Source organism: Musa acuminata, chromosome BXJ1-8, assembly GCF_036884655.1.
Source record: "Musa acuminata AAA Group cultivar baxijiao chromosome BXJ1-8, Cavendish_Baxijiao_AAA, whole genome shotgun sequence".
Classification (NCBI taxonomy): domain Eukaryota; kingdom Viridiplantae; phylum Streptophyta; class Magnoliopsida; order Zingiberales; family Musaceae; genus Musa; species Musa acuminata.
Window position 1 is genome coordinate 43,082,508 of NC_088334.1, and position 20,142 is coordinate 43,102,649.

Below are 20,142 nucleotides of genomic sequence, written 5' to 3' on the forward strand. Positions count from 1 at the left end.
CCTATTTTTCTATTTTATTTGCAACAAACAACTTATCTGAAACTGTAAAATATTTTAAAGTATATCCATATTTATTAGTATCCAGGATATATGGAACCACGGTTGCAAATATCAGGAGATCATGATCATAAATTGGAATCACAATTCTTACACGGCTTCAGAATTGTAGAGATTCTAAAGAACACAGATCAAGCCTCATGCAAGACTCCTGTTACTAAGGGCAAAAAAACTTTTGAAGCTCGAGTTACTAGTAGTAGGATATCTAAATCATATACACTGGTCTGCATTGTTATATCCAATTTACGGCTACTCAGGTGGTATCATGCTTAGAAATTTTCTTGATAATGACCAATCTGCCATCATCAACTTCCCTCGCTGATGATCTAATGCAACACGTACTTCATGTGATGAATTTATGTTTCATGACATCATGCTTTTGGAAATTTGTAGATGTAATTATTCTCCAGAGTTTTTCATGTTATTAAATCCAAGGTTCGCCGTACCGTACCATACCAGCGTTTCGACTCGTGCTCGGTATGGTACGGTACGGATGTACCGACCGATACACCGAGGTGTACCGAGCACTGTAGCACTGCTACAGTGCGGACCGGTACAGGGCGGTCCGCGTACCGACAACTTGTCGGACCGGTACATACTGCCCGTACCGGGCGGTACGGCTCGGTATGGCAAACCCTGATTAAATCTACTCTTTAATTTTGGATTTATATGAACCATGAAATTATATTTCAAGATAGTGTTTGTAAATCTTAAATGTATTTCACGTTTTTTTAGTAATTACTTGTTATAATGTGATTCAGTTTTAAAGTAAGACTCAATGACCAGCGGGTCCCTGTGGTTTATAGTAGTCACAGCAATGACCACCATGACAGACTTAATAGGACTCACAGGTACCTCAGGTTTAAGACAATGTCCATAGCTGCCTTTTCAAGTAGATAGTTTAGGTCCCAAGAGTACAATATCAAGAATGATAGATGTATAGACTTGGCTGTCTAATTGTATGTTAAGAACTAGCTGGCAGAACATAGTGTAACATGTTTAATCTGTGTTATTAAAGAAACCCAACTATCGAATTATACCTGAGTTAAATACCGATATACATCAGTCATAGCCAAAGAACATAAGTGTCCATGAAGGCCTAAGGCTAGAAGAATCCCTGCATGTGTAAAGCTTGGTTCCTCAGGTTTGTTATATTGAATCCAAGTTCTTGACATTTTACCCTGCACAAGCATAGAGATTTTAGTCAATGCAAGCAAGTATATCTTGTGAAATAGTCATCTGACAAACAAGGACTGGATTTTTCGAAATACAAATGGAAAGAGGAGCATTCAAAAGTAAAACAGCAGCAAATAAAATCAACCTCGAAGGGCGCCAATCTTAATCCAGCAGCAACACCATTATGAAACTCGGGCCAGGATCTGAGTTCTAAAATATTTCTCAAGTTTGGATCTAGGTTTACCTAGTCAACAACAGCATGAAAAAGAGTAAGCGCTATACAATAATGGGACAAAAGTTGAAGAGGTGACACAATTGCTAAAGTTGTCAACAAACACGCCCTATAAACTAGTAAAAGAGGTTACAAAACTGAATCAAATGAAAAACCATATATGAAAGTGGCCAACAAACAAAACAGGTATCTTTAGAGGAAAAGAAAAAAAATGAAAAATACTGCTCATACACAAAATTTACTTGATAAACAAAGAGAAACTGTGAATATCTATCAATGCAACCACCAAGTTTTTCATGTAACACAGAAACAATCTTCATACTGCAATTCAATCTATTAAAGAGAATTAAGAAACTTCTATTTATCATAACCTTCTATTTAAGAAAGTTATTTAAGAAAGATGTATTTATCATAACCTTCTATTTAAGAAAGATGTAGAGGAGCACTAAATTTGGCATGTGCTAAAATACTAGAGTTACAATTTGAGTTGATTTCAGCATTTTATGTAACAGTAGCCACAAAATACGTGGCTAAGGTGCCATTGACCTTCTAGGTGCTAGGTAGGCATCCAGGCAATTGCCAAAATAGGCAAGGTCATATAGCAACTTCATCCAATGACAATGGCAACAACTCATAATTGCATTACAACAACAATAACAACATTAAAACATAATGTCCTCACTATTTGAAGTCAGCTGCATAGACATTTTGGTGCCGGTGAACTCAGAACAAAGCAATATCCTTAGTTAAATTATGAAAAAAAAAAAAATTTATAATATCTATTAAAGTCTTCTTATATCTCTCTACCTCCCCTTGCACCATTAATACTCTCTCACCTATTGGTCTCCTTATCACATGCTCAAATCATCTTACATTATACTCTATTAAAGTCCTATCTCACCCAGTGACTGTCGTTTTGCCTGAACTAATACGAAATGGGCAGCACATAGCGGTCCGAGCATTGATCGATACACAGACCCATCCCGACTCGATCCACTGCATAAAAGGAAAGTGTTAAACTCTAATTCCCACTTCTCACACGAGCCTCGCCTCCGCAAGGATCACGAGCATCACCTCCACATTTGCAAGGCTCGCGAGCATCGCTTCCAATGTTGTGATCAACAGTACATGAAGCGACACCTCCGCCTCCACAGGGCTCACGAGCGTCGCCTCCAATACTAAGATTGACGCTTCTCACGCAAGTGACTAACGACGACCTCCACTTGTCGCGACTTCACTGCACACCGCCGTGTCTCAAGTAGCTCTCTTCTCTTCCTCTTCGTCTTCCTCCCTCCTCCGTCGCTTCCTCTTCTTCCTCTTCCTTATTCCTCCATCGTCCATTCGTCCTCTCCTTTTTTTTCTTCCTCTCCAAAACACTGGTTCTTACCAATGTACTATGTGTTTATAAACTAGTATAGATCAATACATACCGACCCGAATCTCCGAGTCGGGTCTAACACCCAATTTGGCAAACCTTGATCTCACCTGTCGATCTATTTATCACATGCCCATATCATCTCACATGATTTTTACTTTATACTCTATTGAAGCTACAACTTATTATTCACAAATACAAAATTTTCTACTTCTTTGCTTACTAGTAGCCTCACACATCACCCGAGTATTTTCATCTCGACGACATAAATTTTTTGTATGTGTTTTCTTAACCTAAAGTATGAATTTTTTTTTCCTTTTAATATAAAAGATATTTGGTGTTCACACAAAACTCACAATGTTTGTCCCCACTTTAACCACCTAAATTTTACTTTACGAACAATATCTTCAACAAGTTATCCATCTAGTTAAATAATCGATCAAGATATCTAAAATTTTTACTTCTAGAATATCTACATTTAAAATTAATTTATTCTTTTACTATTACTAAAATTACATCAAATATATGCATATTAGTCCTACTTAATCTTGCATATTTAATTCCATAACTTTTCTCCACAACCCAAGTTTAGAATTAATTCTATTCAAATTATCATCAACTATGTCAATGTCATCAACATATAAAATACAACATGGAGCTCTGTCCGTGGTACTTTTGCAACAAACACCAACTTTAGCGAAGCAACTAGCAGAAGTGGTTGCTTATATCCACACTGATGAAGTGGCAACATAAGAGAAATCGAACTACTAGTGGCAATGATTGACACAAGGCTATACAATGCGATGTCAATTGATGATCAAACTAACAATTACAAATTAGATATGTACCAGTCCCACCAATATTTGAAATCTTAGTTCAAGGTTTCTTGTAGCTTCTAGGACACTTGACAAGTATTTGAGCCAAAGTTCACAATTAGGTGTACCAGCAATGACCAATATTTAAAACACAAATTACAATTTCATATACCAGCATTGTACCGGTTAAGTATGGTCCACACCGATGTATCAAGTCTCAATTGGTCAATACATGTAGAGCTTCAAAAAGACATAAAAAGACTAAAAAAAATTTTAAAAAAAAACTTTTTGGTATAAAGCCTTTACCGTCATGCACCATGCAAGTACGATACCAATGTACCATCTAGTATACACCGGTTCATTTACTAATAAGCTAAATGCCACTCTTACCATATCATACTGTCACGGACGATCTTCGCGCACCTGCAACACCTTCGTCAACGGACCATTCGTCGCTTCTGTTTACTTGTACATATGTTTAGCAGTATGTTTTGCCTTGTTTTTGTGTGTTTTTGTAGGGCTGTAGAACGATCGCTCACCAGAATGGGCAAAACTGCCCCAGCATGACCTAGTTTTCGTGTGCCATGGCCTGTTTTTTGTAGGTTGCGGTGTGGTACAAAACATCAGTCATCTCAGCACCTTAGAACCACTATGGTGACGTAGGGCTGGATACGAGAACTTGCCCAACACACCCGACACCTGGTGAGCAATCATTTTGTGGACTTGCGACTATTTGTTACTTTGTTTGCCTTATAAAGTCCTTATTTTCTCCTTTCTCTCTTCTCTCTTGCACACCGAGTGTATAATAAATTGCTTGTAAAGCTGCCCTCTTTGCGAGACGTCAGCATTTGTCCGTTGCTCATTTTCAAAACTAGTCAATTTACTCTTTTACAAGTCCTTCGAGACATAAGCGAAATTGTAACTCAATTGACCCTCTGCGAACGAATAACGCAAGGGGTACCCATGACTTAGGCAATTCCAAATAAGTCCATGACAATATGATATTGCAAACTTTGATTTAGACGAAGTTGCCTAAGAACAAAGAGCCTTTTACTTGATAAAATGATTTTAAAGTATACACCATCACTATCTATAAAGTAAAACTATAGATGGATTTCATATTCAAGCATGATTATCATTACCAATTTAATTATTTCCAATAAAATAATGCCTTGATATATGATTTAAGTTAGTGATTTGAATCAGACATCATTTTTAAGCATTGAATGAACATCATGAAGTGATATATATATATATATATATATATATATATATATATATATATATATATATATATATATATATATATATATATAATTGTTGCTTTTTTGTTAATACATATTTGGTATAAATCAAGAATTGAAATATCGTACTGTATCGGAATTTCGACATTCGCTCGATACGGTATTGTATACCGAGCGATATACCATTCAGTATAGGTATATACATACATATATAATAAAATAAAATTTTGGCGACGTCGCCTCTCTCTTCTCCCCAAGTGGGGCGACGTCGCATCGCCTCGACGACATATATATATATATATATATATACACCACCCGGCAACGGACAATCCGTGTACCAGTCTGCTAACGGACCAATACGTACAACCCGTGCTGGACAATATTATTTGAAATTGAAGACCTTGGTATAGATACTAATCCATAGGTAACATTAAGTATGGCCAATGCAATAGAGAGGGAACTAGTCCATGAGATGAAGAGCATGAATATGATGCTCTATACATAATGATGACCCATAGCTACAGCTAGTTGCATGGGAAACTTCAATACGTATGCATAGTATCTTTATCTTTATATTAGAATCCGGATTATGAGCATGAGGTATGCAGAATCATAGTGGCAATAGAACAACAAAGTAAAAAAAAGCATAATCAGAGAACAGCCAACAACCAATACAAAAGCTTATTAAATTTGCAGAGGAAGGAACATGCCATACAGTAGCATTTTGTTGTGCAGGTAATCTGCCAGCCAAAACAAGCTTTGGGACATGAAGTGCCTACAAAAGATGCATGAAACAAATAGTACTACAATTAATATCGAACAAAATACAGGAATGACCAGAAATATTTTACATGTACAAAGAGAGAAGAGTTTATCTAATATGTGTGGCTCCCAATGGCACTATTAGTAAAGTTTCTCTACAAGAAAAATATACCTCGGTCAACACAGCATACGTAGAAGCTAAAGTGAATGCTCCACGGCCAAAGGGAAGGGCAGTAGTCCTTTGAGCAAGATTCCAAAGTTGATGCTGCAATAGACAAACAACGAAAGTTCAATTCGGGAAATCAAAAGTCAAATAGAAAGAAAGATACTTTACTATTTAAGAGACAAGAAGATATTTAAAATGAACCAGAAAAGAAGCAATATCAAGCACATAGGCACAGGGATAACATTATAAAATTTGACATCATAATGACCTAATGATGCAACTTACATATGTGCCTATTCTAGAATTAAAAAATAGCACACTATAAAATAATAAAAGCAAAAAAATGAGAAATAAAAATCTTGATTCATATTAAAGCAGACAATTACCACTATAAGTCTAGAACAGGGAGGCCTCAAACCATATTAAGTGCATTACTGCAGTAATGCCTGATAAAATAGTGCCATTATAACTCAAATAGCCTAAGTAATATAACACAACTTGAAGGTTGCATTACTATTATTAAAATACTTTTTCTATAACCATTGTAATTCTGCTATGCTCATTTTCATATGGCAAAATTGACATGTCAAATGTTCATAAGAAAAAATCATAATATATCAAGCAAAGTAGCAAACAAAAATTTTAATGCACACAACATAATATCAAGATTACCTGCTGCAGGTCTTGATCAGAAGCACTAGGATTAACAGGTGTTTCAATAGCCACAGGTCTCGCAGAGCACAAAAGGCGTCTAACCTATAAAAAGAAGATCAGATTGTTTTAAGAGCATATGAAACATAAACAGAAGAAAAAAAGTCAACGACAACCACGTACTCTGTGCAGCAAAAACCTAAGGTATGTACATGCGAGTTGCAAAATAATGAATGAATGAATCACTTTGAAAAAACTACATGTGATAAGCTAGATGGCAAATATAGGAATATAAGATTCAAATCTAGACAGGACGACCAAGATACAAAACATATGAGCCACTAGATCCAAACTGGAGATGATCTCAAGGAGAGGAACAATAGAACCTCTCCTTTTACAATATAAGATCCAGATCTACCCACAAATTGAAGAATAGTGATAAAAGAGCATGCACACTTACGAAAGATTATTAATATTGAATTAGACATTAACAATCAAAAGATTCATCAGTAAACCTCCAAAATATATACACAATGCTGTCATGTGATTCACAATTATAGCTGGATCATTGCAGAAGTGAAAATTGGTCAGTCAAAGTAGACCTCCTTAAGTCATTTCAAATGCATTTCCAAGAAATAAAAAGACATTACATGTATACCATAAAGGTTGCATATCAATTGACAAAGCATAAAAATTCTAGTCGATGATTGTGTATAATATATAGCAATAAGCATTAATCAAGTCTAACGAGAGTACAAACCTCATTCAACCTTAGATCACGGCCAAATCGCAATTGGGTGCTCGAGTTATAGATGTGCTCCATACCATCTTCCAAGGATCTATGAAGAGCATCGGAGTCCTCAAGCTTCATACTATCCGAACCAGTGATCTCAGTGAGTGACGAAGGTACAGATACAGGCTGCAAATGAAGCATGTATGGTACAGAAATGGCTACTAAATTCAAACTGCCTTGACTTCCATGCTCTTTGCTCAAGGATCCCAAACATGCCATGGCTAAGTCCTCACGACCAACCAAAACATATGCCGCAGCAGGCCAGTCAGTTGGAGGGGATTCTCGACATTTGTCCAAAGCCTTAAATGTGATAAATTTACATCCCAAGTCAATTAATCTAACAAGTATATTAAAAACAAGCATTGTACCTCCTAGATGATGCACTAATAAATAAGTGCTCAATGTTGCTAACAGGTAATAATTAGAAAAATCATAAACAAAATGATGAGCATGAAAAAATGAGAAACAGGCAGAGACAAAGATACAGTAAGGGAACCCCAAACTGTAAAACCTTCAGTAAATGCAATGGCCATAGAATTAGCACAATGACGAAGCAAACATAGCAACAGTGGTAGGCAATTACATGACGTAGCGGAAGAGATACACCAAGAGGTAGCAAGTCAAGTTGTTGACGTCCAAATCTTTCACCAACCATGGCCAGGACAGTTAGCTCCTCTATCGTTCTGGCTGATCCATTGGCAATTTCACAATAAACTCCAGTTGATAGTATCCTACCTTTCCTTTCTGCGCCTACAAGTACACTATAAAATGCCACTATCTTTCTGGCCCAACTTACAACATAGATATTCTCTCTGCATAATAAAGGGGGAAGATTCTTCATGTTGGACACATGGTATCCTTTATGCAGACAATTTTCAATCCATCGGAATAAAGATGGAGGAGTTCTTGGAGAAGCACATGAATGGAAAGAACAACCTTCAGCTAAAAGAAAGGGGAAGTCACGAATATAGTAGTCCACGTAATTTTCCTCACCCAAAGAAGCAGCAATAGTAAATAACAGTGTAACAAGTTGCCCAACATCTCTGGAAGTACAACAAATAAGAACTATTAACATTGAATTCATGTGACATGATCAATCAATTAAAGAATAATCTAAAACATAATAATAGTGCCTCATAGAAGTCAGGTCACGTGTATATTATTGCCGGGTATTTATAACAGACAAGCTGGTACATAAAGCAGGTATATCAATATCGTACCAGTCGGAGGACTGGTATCAATATTGGAACAAGATTTACAACTGCATATTATTACATAGTTTGCACCAGTACAGTAAGTTTAACTTGTTCTTCACTAAAGACAAAATATGATCGAACACCAAAAATTCAATTATGGGCATGCAAATTGCATTCCTAAAGGATGCTAACTGTTAGACCAGAATTGCTTCTGGATCAAAAATATAAAACATATAATATCTCATAGCTTGCACCAACATAACAGGTTCAACTTGTTCTTGAAGACAGAATATGCTCAAACACCAAAACCATAATTATAGACATGCATATTTGCATGCCAAATGGGTGCTAACTATTGCAAATCAGTAGCAGAATGTCATGTATCATGATCACTCAAGCACAAATGCCTAAATCCTAGCTCATAGTCTGGAGTGCCAAGCCAGCCAATGTATATAATATATACCTAAGAAATGTTACTATTAGACATCTTTCAAATCTCTAACAACTGAACCAAGACACAGGAATAATAAATAAACAGCAAGCAATAATACTGAAGTACAAAAAGACCTGAACCAATGAAATATACAATTGCATAATTAAGAGTACATTATCATTCACAAAGCAAAAGAAACCAGAACTTACTGTTTTCGCAACTTATCCAGCTTCAAACTCTCATAAAGACAGTGCAAAGAGTCCAAAGTTTCCGCCAAAAGCTGAGAATAAAATGGCCTCCCTTCGTTTTGCTCATCTTGTATGTGAGAATCGTTGTAGTCAGCACCACTACAATTAGGCATGTTCATAGAAAAGATACCTCGCCCAATTGAGTATCTAAGGTGAAGCTTGCTATTAACTAAAAATTCCCAAGCTGCACCAGACACTGGAGGGCTCTGTCTCTGCATTCTGGTTCCGTATCTATCGCAGATCCTCATCACCACACCAGCAAAGGCATCCCACTCAGAATCTGTATGAGGACGAGAATGGAAGAAATAAGCAGAACCAAAGTCACCCCAGAGAAGAGTAGCAAAATGACTGTAAAAGGAGAATTGAAGTCCCACAGCCATAACTGTTATGCAGTCATTTGCCAGAGATGTAGTGGGGTTTCTCCGTAGTGAACATCTGAATATCTGCAAAATGACAAGACTGTTACTGACTCACAGACAAAAGAAAAAAAAGGATCACTGAAACTGTAAATAGAAGGGTGACGACATACAGATTCTGAGTGAAATAAACAGTAAGTATGTCTGTCATTATCACATTAATAAATAACTATCAAGCAGAATATCACCTGTCCATTATTTACAATCACATTTATGCGGCCTTCAACAGCATCTTTAATTCCTGTAATCGTTAGTTCAGAGCACATGTCTGTTGTCCCTGCAGAATGCTTGCTACGTAAAAGGTTTTTCCCCGGTCGGATAGGCAGTAAGTACCTGCAAAGGCATTGTTTGCCTGACTGCAACACAAAAAATAGAAGTTTGCTCAATAACAGATCCAACATTTAACAATAAATATCAGCATTCCATGAACAAAAGAAAGAGTGGACAGCTATAAACACCATTATTAAAATGTAATTTTCTTAATAATTATAGGCAACCAGAAGCTCTTAGGATTATGTGACCATCATAAGGTTGTCAACCATGAGAAGAATATAAATCGGTTAGTAACAAGTAACAAATAACATGTTTCAAGATATAAAACATATTGATAAGAACAAAAATCAGTTTCATGATCATACAGCAGCAAATATATTCATCCATAAGTATATAAACATCTTGATAGAAGATGATCTAAGTAAATAGAATAAATATGCAATTGAAAGATATAGATTTAACCAAGGTATACAATTTCGACTAATATCGCTCGGTACGTACCATAGCATACCGGTAATTAAGATCTTTAATATTATGATTAGTACGTTTAATATTAATTAATACAAAATTAGACACTTAATAGGTCAAATAGTTATATTTCATGCATATTAAATATTGAAAGATATTTATGATAGTAAAATATATTTAATTAGGTTTTATTAAAGTTATTGAATGCTACAATTAGTCATTTTAATGATGATTTAATCAAAATTTAATTAATTTTATTTCAATTCAATGTGTTTAATACCTATTAAGGTGTTTGTTACGTTTATAATGTTGAAAGAGAAGTAGTTAGTGGGTAATTAACTATGTTAATCATGTAATTAGTGTATCTAATGATGATTTCATCGTAATTTGAATTATATTGGATCAAAATTACGTATTTAATGCTTCTTTTATGTGTTTGACATATTTATGATGGTAAAATAGGTTTAATTAGATTTTATTAAAGTCATTTAATATTATAATTAGTCATTTTAATAATGATTTAATCAAATTTTGATCAAATTTAAGTTAATTTAATGTCTCTAATGCCTATTAGGGTATTTGACATGTTTACCATGTTGAAAGAGAAGTAATTAGTGGATAATTAACTATGTTAATCAGGTGATTAGTATATCTAATGATGACTTTATCATAATTTGACCCATATTAGATCAAAATTATGTATTTAATGCTTCTTTTATGTATGTAACATATTTATGATGATAAAATAGGATTAGTTATATTTTAAAAAAATTATTTAATATTACGATTAGTGATTTTTTATCGATATTTGGTCAATTTAATATATTTATATTTTATAACTTATTTGATTTAAATTTGGTAGGATCATGACACCAAAGGAACAACTACATGATGATGCATGGGTTCGTGCCTGAAAGATAGATGAGAATCATCATCATTGGCAATATATTTATTGTGACTACATTGGCAAGGGTGGAGGAATAACTCGGGTGAAGATGCATTTGGCCGACGGGTATCCTGATGTTGCAAAATGCAAGAAGGTTCCGACGGAGATCCGTAAGTTATTTCAAAGCAAGCTACAATAAACAAAGGAAGAAACATTAAAAAAGAAGACAAGAGTTGAGGAAGAATATTACGGGGTTACACAGGAACCAACTTACGATCATTATGAAGGTTACGACGATCAAGTCGACCCGGATCTCACAGCTAGGATACGTGCATCATTGGAGCATCAGTATACGGTCGATGAAGCAATGAGGCAACGACGACCTGACTCACAATTGGAGCATGACAGTGGTAGAGGAATCCAGAGGTCGACCGGCATGAGACAACCAACTACTACTCCTCAGTTAGGCCAAACTAGTAGCATGAGGTATGGCGGACTCCGTGGTTTTATGAGAGGTCTTAGCAAGAGGTTCGCACCAGATATTGTTGATATTGATCCGCAAACCTATCCCCCACAAACAGCGAAACAAACACGGATTGATGATGCATACACAAAAGAAAAAAAATGAGATATTGGGAATGCAATTTCAAAATGGTTTAACTTCCACAGGATTCCAGCCAACACAACACAAAATCCATATTACTAGAGCATGGTCTTTTCTATTCAAAAAATATGACACAGGAATCCAACCTCCAACACCAAGGGAGATTTACAACGTGCACTTAGAAGAGGAGGTGGCAGAACTGAAGGATTGGATCAATTCCTTCAAGAGGCAATGGGACGAATATGGGGTGACACTGATATGTGCTAGTTGAACAGGACCAACAAGAATGAGTATCATCAACTTTCTTGTTTATTGCTATAGAAGAGTGGTGTTTGAAAAGTCAGTTAATGCTTCTGAAAAGATCCAATATGCAAACTACATTGAGAGCTTGATGGACACCATAGTAGAGGAGATCGAAACAAAGTATGTTGTCCAAATAATAACCGACAATGGAGCGAATCTCGAAAAGACCGGTTTGCAATTGATGGAAAAAAAACTTTGTTTTGGACTCCATATGCAACTCATTGCATAGATCTAATGCTAAAGGATATTAGTGAGCTGGACGCAGGCAAGAATTGAATAGCTCAAGCACAATCAATTACAAAGTTTATATCATTGGGTCGACGCTTTAATGCAAAAGTATGTAAACAGTGAGATACTCCGACCTGGATTTACTCGGTTTGCTACCAATTTTATTGTATTAAAGTCATTACAGCAAAAAAGACATAGCTTGAAGGCAATGGTCACCTCACAAGAGTGGTCCAATTCCAGATATTCGAGATTGAGCGATAGAAAGAAGATAGAAAAGTCAATTCTTTCCTCTAGATTTTGGGAGACCACGACAGAAATCATAAAAGGTGTGGAACCACTTTATATTGTTCTCCGTAAGGTCGATATGGACAAGCGTTCATAGATGTCGTATCTTAAATATATGCTGATTTCAGCAAGAGACGAGGTCAGGAAAGCATTCAAAGATGATTTTAAGGCCGACCAATACGTACGGATCATTGATCGTCAGATCGAAGTTCATATGGATCAAGATATCCATAATGCAGGTAAATTCATATTCAAAATAATTTAATTTATTATTTTTTAGACAATAAAAAATCATACTAATAAAATTATATCTTGCAGCGCATTATCTAAACCCGACAATTCAATATCGATATGCTATCGGAACGCAAAATGATTTATTAACGGCACTACAAAATGTTATATATGGGCTATTGCCAAACACTACTGATGCAACCGATGCTCTTATGGAGGGTCGATTATTTCGAGAAACAATTGCTTCATTCTCCGACGTTGTAGTTGTATTGTGTCGTTACATTATGGATCCTGATGAGGAAAAGTTACACATATTGATTATCAATTATATTTAATGTTAATTATTTATTATGCTAATAAGATCTTATTTATATCTTTTTGCAATCGAGTGATAGCTACAATTTGGAGGGGATGCACCACATTTAAGAAAAGTTATCATTCGTGTACTTTCACATACAACAACAACTAGTGGTTGCGAACGTAATTGGTCAACGTTTGCATTGATTCACATGAAGGTCCGTAACAAACTCTCTTAAAGACAGTTAGAGAAACTAGTATATATCCATTATAACATGCGGCTAAGATTGCGATGTGCTAAGTTGGATAAGGAGCCAGAGGAACCAGATATTGATCCCATCGACCTTCAATTCTACAATGTAGATTCAGTGTCAATGTTAGATTGGGTTGAAGCAGTAGAGAACTAAGAGGATCCTCTACTTGATGAGGCGAGAGATCCTTAGTGTCCTTCGCGTTTTATCACCGAGGCAATAGAAGAAGAAGAAGAAGCACAACCCCAACAGGTGGAAAATCCCCCACGATCATAAACTGGCAGGAGTCAAACAACATCGAGTCAAACTGCTCGAGGAACTACAGACACCCAATGATCACAGTCGTTCGCCCAACGTCCAAAGGCAAAAGGAAAAACAATAGCATCAGTCGCATCATTGGAAAGAATCGAGTTGGGCGACGAGACACCTTCACAATCACATTCAGCAACTCGTTCGGTCCAGAGACATGACAGCAACACGGACAACAATGCCTCGACGGATGATGGCGGCGATGTCAGGCAGTTGTTAGTCTCGTCTACATAACTTGAGGGTGGTGCATGGACCGAGGAACAATATTTTACACATGTCACCCAAGATTCAGATCATGGAACTCGACAACGTACTAGTCAAGTTTATGTGCGAAAGGAGAAGGAGAGGGGAAGGAGAAGGCAGTGGATGAATTTGAGCAGATGCAACAGAGCCTACATGATATAGACACGGAAAGAAGCTCATCATATTCATAGTCGTCGTATTATGGAGAATCATACGAGCAACAACCGTACGATGATAGTTGGTCATCCTTCTTTGAGCAACAGTATGATACAGAGCAGCAGATCAACAGCGAAAGTAGAAGCTCTGACATTCACCAATATATACCTCAGGAGCTGCCTCAGACAAATGTGATTCATGACGATCAGCCTGCGATCATCACCACATTGATGTATCAATGGCATACAATGCATCAATACACTATGTCGTGGGATCAATTTCATGATTGGGTCCAACGAACATATCATATTGATATGTAATCAGGTGGTTTTGGTGGTAGAATCAACAATCAAGTATATTTATGTGATTATTTAATTCATTTGAATTTTAGAATTTATATTGTAACAAAATAATCTAATAATTCAAATGATTTTTCTGTAGATATTTCAATATTTACAGAAGGATAATCCGTAACGAACTGAAATACGAACCTTGCACAAGACTATTCCTCAAATCCCGAAAAAGATATGTGATACTATTCTTACCTAATTTACATTGATTTTGATAAACTTATGCTATTACTATATTTATTTCTAACTTAAAAACCCTATCCTAACTTTTTTTTTAATTTTCAGGTATTTTTGGAGGATTTTACACCCAAATTAAGTGTACCGCTCGGTATGCCCTGGCGTACCACTCGATACACGACACCATAGCGTACCGAGCCAAGCTCGAAACATCGATACGGTACGGTATTTCAATCCTTGGATTTAACATTAGTATTAAACAGGAAAAACCTTAAAACTAAAGTAATTGTTCGATAATTCTTGATTGCCAAGCATATATCTTTATGATGTAGTAATCATTTCAGAAAACTTCAAATGTCGCAACATGCAAATAACATGATATTGCTCCTAAGCTAATGTGGGTATATAGTCAAGTCAACCTCACTATGACAATAGGTTTATTATTTTTTTCAACATCAATAGAACAATACAACTGATTCCCATATTGATAATAACACAATAAGTCACAGAAAAGTGAGATTAACACTAATTTTGAACGTAAAAATGGAAAATCATATTTTAGTGTTACATGCCTATCGAGAATATTTTTTTCGCACAGTTGCATAAATAACAAAAACAAAATTGCATCAACAACATTGATTGCAGACAGTTTCAAGTCCTCTAGATCAAGAGTTCAAACATCGGTCCAATGTTGGTATTGATCAACACTTGCAATAGTATGGTAATAGTGGTGTGTGTTGGTCCAGGTTTCTTGGTGTGAGATAAGCAATAAGCCTAGTTTTGTTGTTTACCAGGCGGTAAGCCCAGTATGGACCAGTATAGCCCACTTGTTTGCCTAGTTCACACGCCGAAAGCTGATAAAACCATAAATACTAGATAGTAAGTATTGGTCCAAATGCTAGATACCGGATAACATCGAAATTTGAATTCATGTTCTAAACCTGGTTCCAGTTAGAACACCATATTTTAATAGTAAAGAATACAAACTATTATTTATGATTATTCTTCCCCAAAACTTTCTATTTCAAAATAGTTGGAACAGAATTAAAATGAGAAAGATACACTTTTAAATCAAGAGCAACTACAAAGAAACAAATAAAAATAAGGCTTGAACTTGCAGTGCTATTAAAAAATTTAAATGAACAAGATCTAGAATAGAAACACCAGAAATGGGAAAGAAAGAGATGTTGCTTAACCAATATATACCTATGTGTGTTAGATATCTTCTCAAGGTTGGTTGGTTAGTTGTATTAATAAGTTGAGTCGGTCTAGTAAATAAGCTTCGAAACCAACATAACTCCAACTGAACTAGTCTTTGGTACACTGAATATTTCAGAAGGCCAAAATTGCATAAACATCATATCCATCAACTAAAGTATGAAAGCACCCATCATTGATTTCAAAACAAATATTGAAAACCCGGAAGAATTAAATTCAATTCTCCAACACATAGAGAATCTTTGACTATGTTGCCGAGTTAAATGTTGTCAATAGCTATTGCACACATTGATCTTTAAGTACCTAAAAGTTATGATTCTTATCCTTAAATGTCAGTGAATCCATAAAGCTAGAAAAAGATAGATGAAGGCATCCAAAGGGATATAAATAAATGATTATGCAAGTGCAATAACAAAGTAGACTGCAAAGAAACACGCAACAATAAGAAGATAATGGTACAAAGGATTTTATAATGACAATTTCCATACGAAATTCCCTAGATGATAACATAATATACCCGACATTAGTTGATACTAGGATCAGAAAATAAACTAAAACACTGACTCCACAAAAGATAGTGCAAGAAGTTTTGTAAGTTTTAGAAGTGGTTAACAGTCAGCAATGTTGCTATTTTGTAACCTTTTAAGTATGTCTGTGTCTTCAATCTAAACCCAAAATGATCGACATATATATTGTAATCAACAGGAATGTGATATAGATTCTGACTTCTGGTGTCATTCTCCAACAAAACTCTGGGTCGTAAACAAAATCCAACAGAACATCATACTAACATAGCCAAACTAGCAGGATAAAGAAAAAAGAGAGAAAAAGGACATGAAGAAAGAAAAAAAAAATCTAGAACACTTCCTCCACTGACATTAACAAAATTATGGCACATCCTAAACATTCTCCTATTGATAGTGTAGAATACCTTCAACAACCCAAAAGTGATAAGCTGAGGGGTAACCATTTTTAAGAGTTGGAACCTTTTTTATTTGTGAGGCAAGTGCACCGAATAATCTTAAGCCAACCAAGTTCAGTCCTAAAAAAATTGAATGCTTTAGATAAAAAGTTTTAATAACAAGAGATGCGAGACTTACCATTCAGCTAAAACTAAGTAGTAGAGTAATATGAAAGAGCCATCAACACAAAGAAGAGTTGACGAGAACGAAGATGGATGAAGACGAGCATAAACATAAAGATGAAAAGGACCAATAGAGACGGAATGGAGAAGAACAGTACCAGTAATGGAGAAATAAAAAAGGCCAGTGTGCCTATTAGCAAAAGGATTTTTTTTTCATTAAAGACCGCAGGAAGTTGGCAAGAGGCAATATATGAGGTTCCCATGATAAGCCTGATGTCTTCATGAATAGCGCGCAAAGCATTTCTAATGATATACAATCAGTATCAAAAACAAATTGTTAACGTTCCCACATCAGATACTTGTGTTAACAGAATTGAACTTTGACAAGTTTTTAGAACACAATTGTTGCATCAAAAATTGGGAAATTATAATGGTAATAATTAGTGACATCACAAGAAAAATTAAACAATTTTCTATCAGGAGCTAGCTTTTCACAATGAACCACATTTGCTAAATAGGTTTAAACGGCTTCAGTGTGGTAGAAGCATAGGGTTATTAGAGTAATCAAATTTTAAAAGCAGATAAAACAAGGCTGTAGAGAAGTTAGATCAGCTAGAAAAATGAAAAACCTACATATAAAAGAAGATGGTTTTCTGCACCCAAGACAACAATGTCACTAAATGGTAAACGCCCAACTTCGACTCTGCAACGAAAATAACACAGTGATGATGATTGCAATAATTGGAAGCATCAACAAAAATAAAAGCTCTCATCACCTTGGACGTGTCACAATTACAGATGCAGCATCAAGTGCAGGGATACTCCAACTCATATGTGGCTTGATATCCACAAGAGCCTCATCATTACCTTCATCAATTTGAAGCCTTACAGCAAGTAGTACTTTTTGGTCAACAAGCAAAAAACAAATAATAGGCACTCCATCCATATCAGTAGCAAGAAAAACCTGGTTAAGCAAGTCAAATTAAACTTTAAACTTAGAGATGAAACCCAACCAACAAAAAATTGGTCTTAAAACTTAAAAGAAGATTAATTGTGATCACAAGACAAGGTGGTTAGCTGCACACGAGGAGATATCAGTTGATGCCCACGGTAGGATTAACCTTTAGTACAAAAGTATTTTCCTAACTTCACATTCTAGCTTAACAATGGAGGTTGAAGCACACAACCAGATTGTGGTTTCCTAGGAGGAATTCCATGAAAAGATCTTGAGCTTCACTTCTCATCAGATGAAATTATTTAACATGATTCACTAGTCAGTGGCCTTTACCAAGAACTGCAATTGTGAGTTAGATAAATATTATGTTCTCTTCTGTATATCAGACATGACAATGTCCATGGGCACATTGTCTAGATTCTTGTGAATTTCTTGACAATTTAAAATTTTGTCAAAACCAACACGTCAATTGAAGCACTACATTGGTAAAAAGAGAATGAATGATAATTCACCCAAAGTATAACCTGAATTAAAAACAAAAAAACTTGATAAGAGAATTCTTTGATTTATTAATCAACCTGAAAGGTGTAAAAAAAGTTCATGTGAATTGGGACTGACAGCGTTGAGCTTTGATGTGTGTCAGTTAGTCTTAATCAACATCTGAGCACTTTTTTAAATTATTAGTGCTCAAATACAAGAAGGCAAACCTTGGCATCATGGTAAGATTGCCACTTCGAGACCAAAGTGACCAAAGTTCAAGTCACAGAAACAAACTCTTTGTTTACAAGGAAGCTGGCACATGTTGACCCTCCCCAAACTTTGCTTTAGTGAGAGTCTCATGTACTGGGCCAACCTTTTTCCTAATAAGTCCGCCAATACACGTCAAATATACTCACAAAGATTTATACTAGTATGTCTACTGGACAGACTATTTTGTTCTGACTAATAGTTTATCATGGAAGAATGAATTACTCATAGTTACAAAAGAAACCAAGGTGCTGAGTTGCATCAAGTTTCTAGAGTGATACAAATATCCATCAAAGATCAAAAGCAGCAACATGGATTGACACAAGTACAAAAAAATTAATTTTAAATGCTGTTGAAGTTTTCATGTCTCAATTAATTAAAACAGCAAAAAGACAACCTTACTAGCAGCAGACTGGGAACATTTTCCCTGCCATATCCTCCTAAATGAAAATTGTTGATTAGATAGTTCAGTTGAAACTGCATCAACCATAGCAGTTTCTGCCTCACAATGAGATACAGTTTCTAGAAGCCAAATAGAATGCTGCATCTTGCCTGCAGTGAAGACAGTTCCACAATATAAAGTATCAGCATGCTTTAGGATCCTCAAAATAACAAATATAAATTAGACAGACTTTTATGATATGATGCCATCAAAGGCACAACATCACTGCTCCAAATAGTTCTTTCCTCAAAATCTTTCATCAAAATGAATTTTCCCCATTCTTCAATATATGTTGCCTACAAAATAAATGATCAAACAAATACACGTTAGACCACAGAAGCATAGGTGAAACATCAAACATGAAAACAGCATATATACTGTTCAATAACCATCAAATACTAGAGAAACTTAACATGCTTCGTCAATAACACAAAATTCAAGCAGATAAGTTTGGCCAGCACCATATTGTTTCTTACCTTATTACACAAACTTGTCTAAACATTAGCCCCATAACCATTTACATGAAGAGTTTCAAGCCAGAATAGTTCCATGCAGATGGACATGAAGCCAGAACCTACTTTTATGCTTCCTTGTCTTATTTTAATCGTCAAATACTTAAACTACTATGGCCCATTGGCAATACTACTGTTCTAATATTGTTTATAAAAGGAAAACAAAGAACAAAAAACCAGAGAAACAAATACAATGGTAATTTGAGTTCTACAATTTGTTCTTTTGAAAATTGAGATGGCATAGAGATGCCCAAGGAGACCTATAGATGCTACAGCTTGATGAGGTGAATCCACCAAAATTAGTGGCGTGACAAGAGGCAAGGAAGAACCATGAAAACTTTATTAGAAACAACAAAAAGAGATATCACATCCATAGTTAGATTACGGATAGTCTCAAGCAAAGCTCAATGGCCATAGTTAGCTTCTTGTTGCTGTTGTATGAACCAATAAGTACTTCCCACAATTTCTAATTTCTATACCTTTTTCAAATGACTATCCACACAATTTAGCCCAGTTATAACCTGATGGTTCCTACAAGACCTGAGTCCAAATCTTATCC

General features: G+C 35.6%; 1 protein-coding gene across 2 annotated transcripts in view; it reads right to left on the bottom strand.

Moving 5' to 3' along the window:
• LOC103995420 (anaphase-promoting complex subunit 1) overlaps positions 1-20,142 on the bottom strand; it is a 44,929-nt gene that overhangs the window by 22,639 nt on the left and 2,148 nt on the right. For both annotated transcript variants that reach the window (XM_065079860.1, XM_065079859.1), the window contains exons 5-17: positions 19,262-19,367; positions 19,027-19,181; positions 17,704-17,891; positions 17,561-17,630; positions 9,753-9,920; positions 9,110-9,591; positions 7,855-8,314; positions 7,239-7,571; positions 6,500-6,583; positions 5,834-5,926; positions 5,615-5,674; positions 1,379-1,477; positions 1,098-1,238 (exon numbers count right to left, since the gene is read on the bottom strand). In XM_065079860.1, coding sequence (XP_064935932.1) covers positions 1,098-1,238; positions 1,379-1,477; positions 5,615-5,674; positions 5,834-5,926; positions 6,500-6,583; positions 7,239-7,571; positions 7,855-8,314; positions 9,110-9,591; positions 9,753-9,920; positions 17,561-17,630; positions 17,704-17,891; positions 19,027-19,181; positions 19,262-19,367 — 2,439 coding nt within the window. The remainder of the gene's footprint in view (positions 1-1,097; positions 1,239-1,378; positions 1,478-5,614; positions 5,675-5,833; positions 5,927-6,499; positions 6,584-7,238; positions 7,572-7,854; positions 8,315-9,109; positions 9,592-9,752; positions 9,921-17,560; positions 17,631-17,703; positions 17,892-19,026; positions 19,182-19,261; positions 19,368-20,142) is intronic.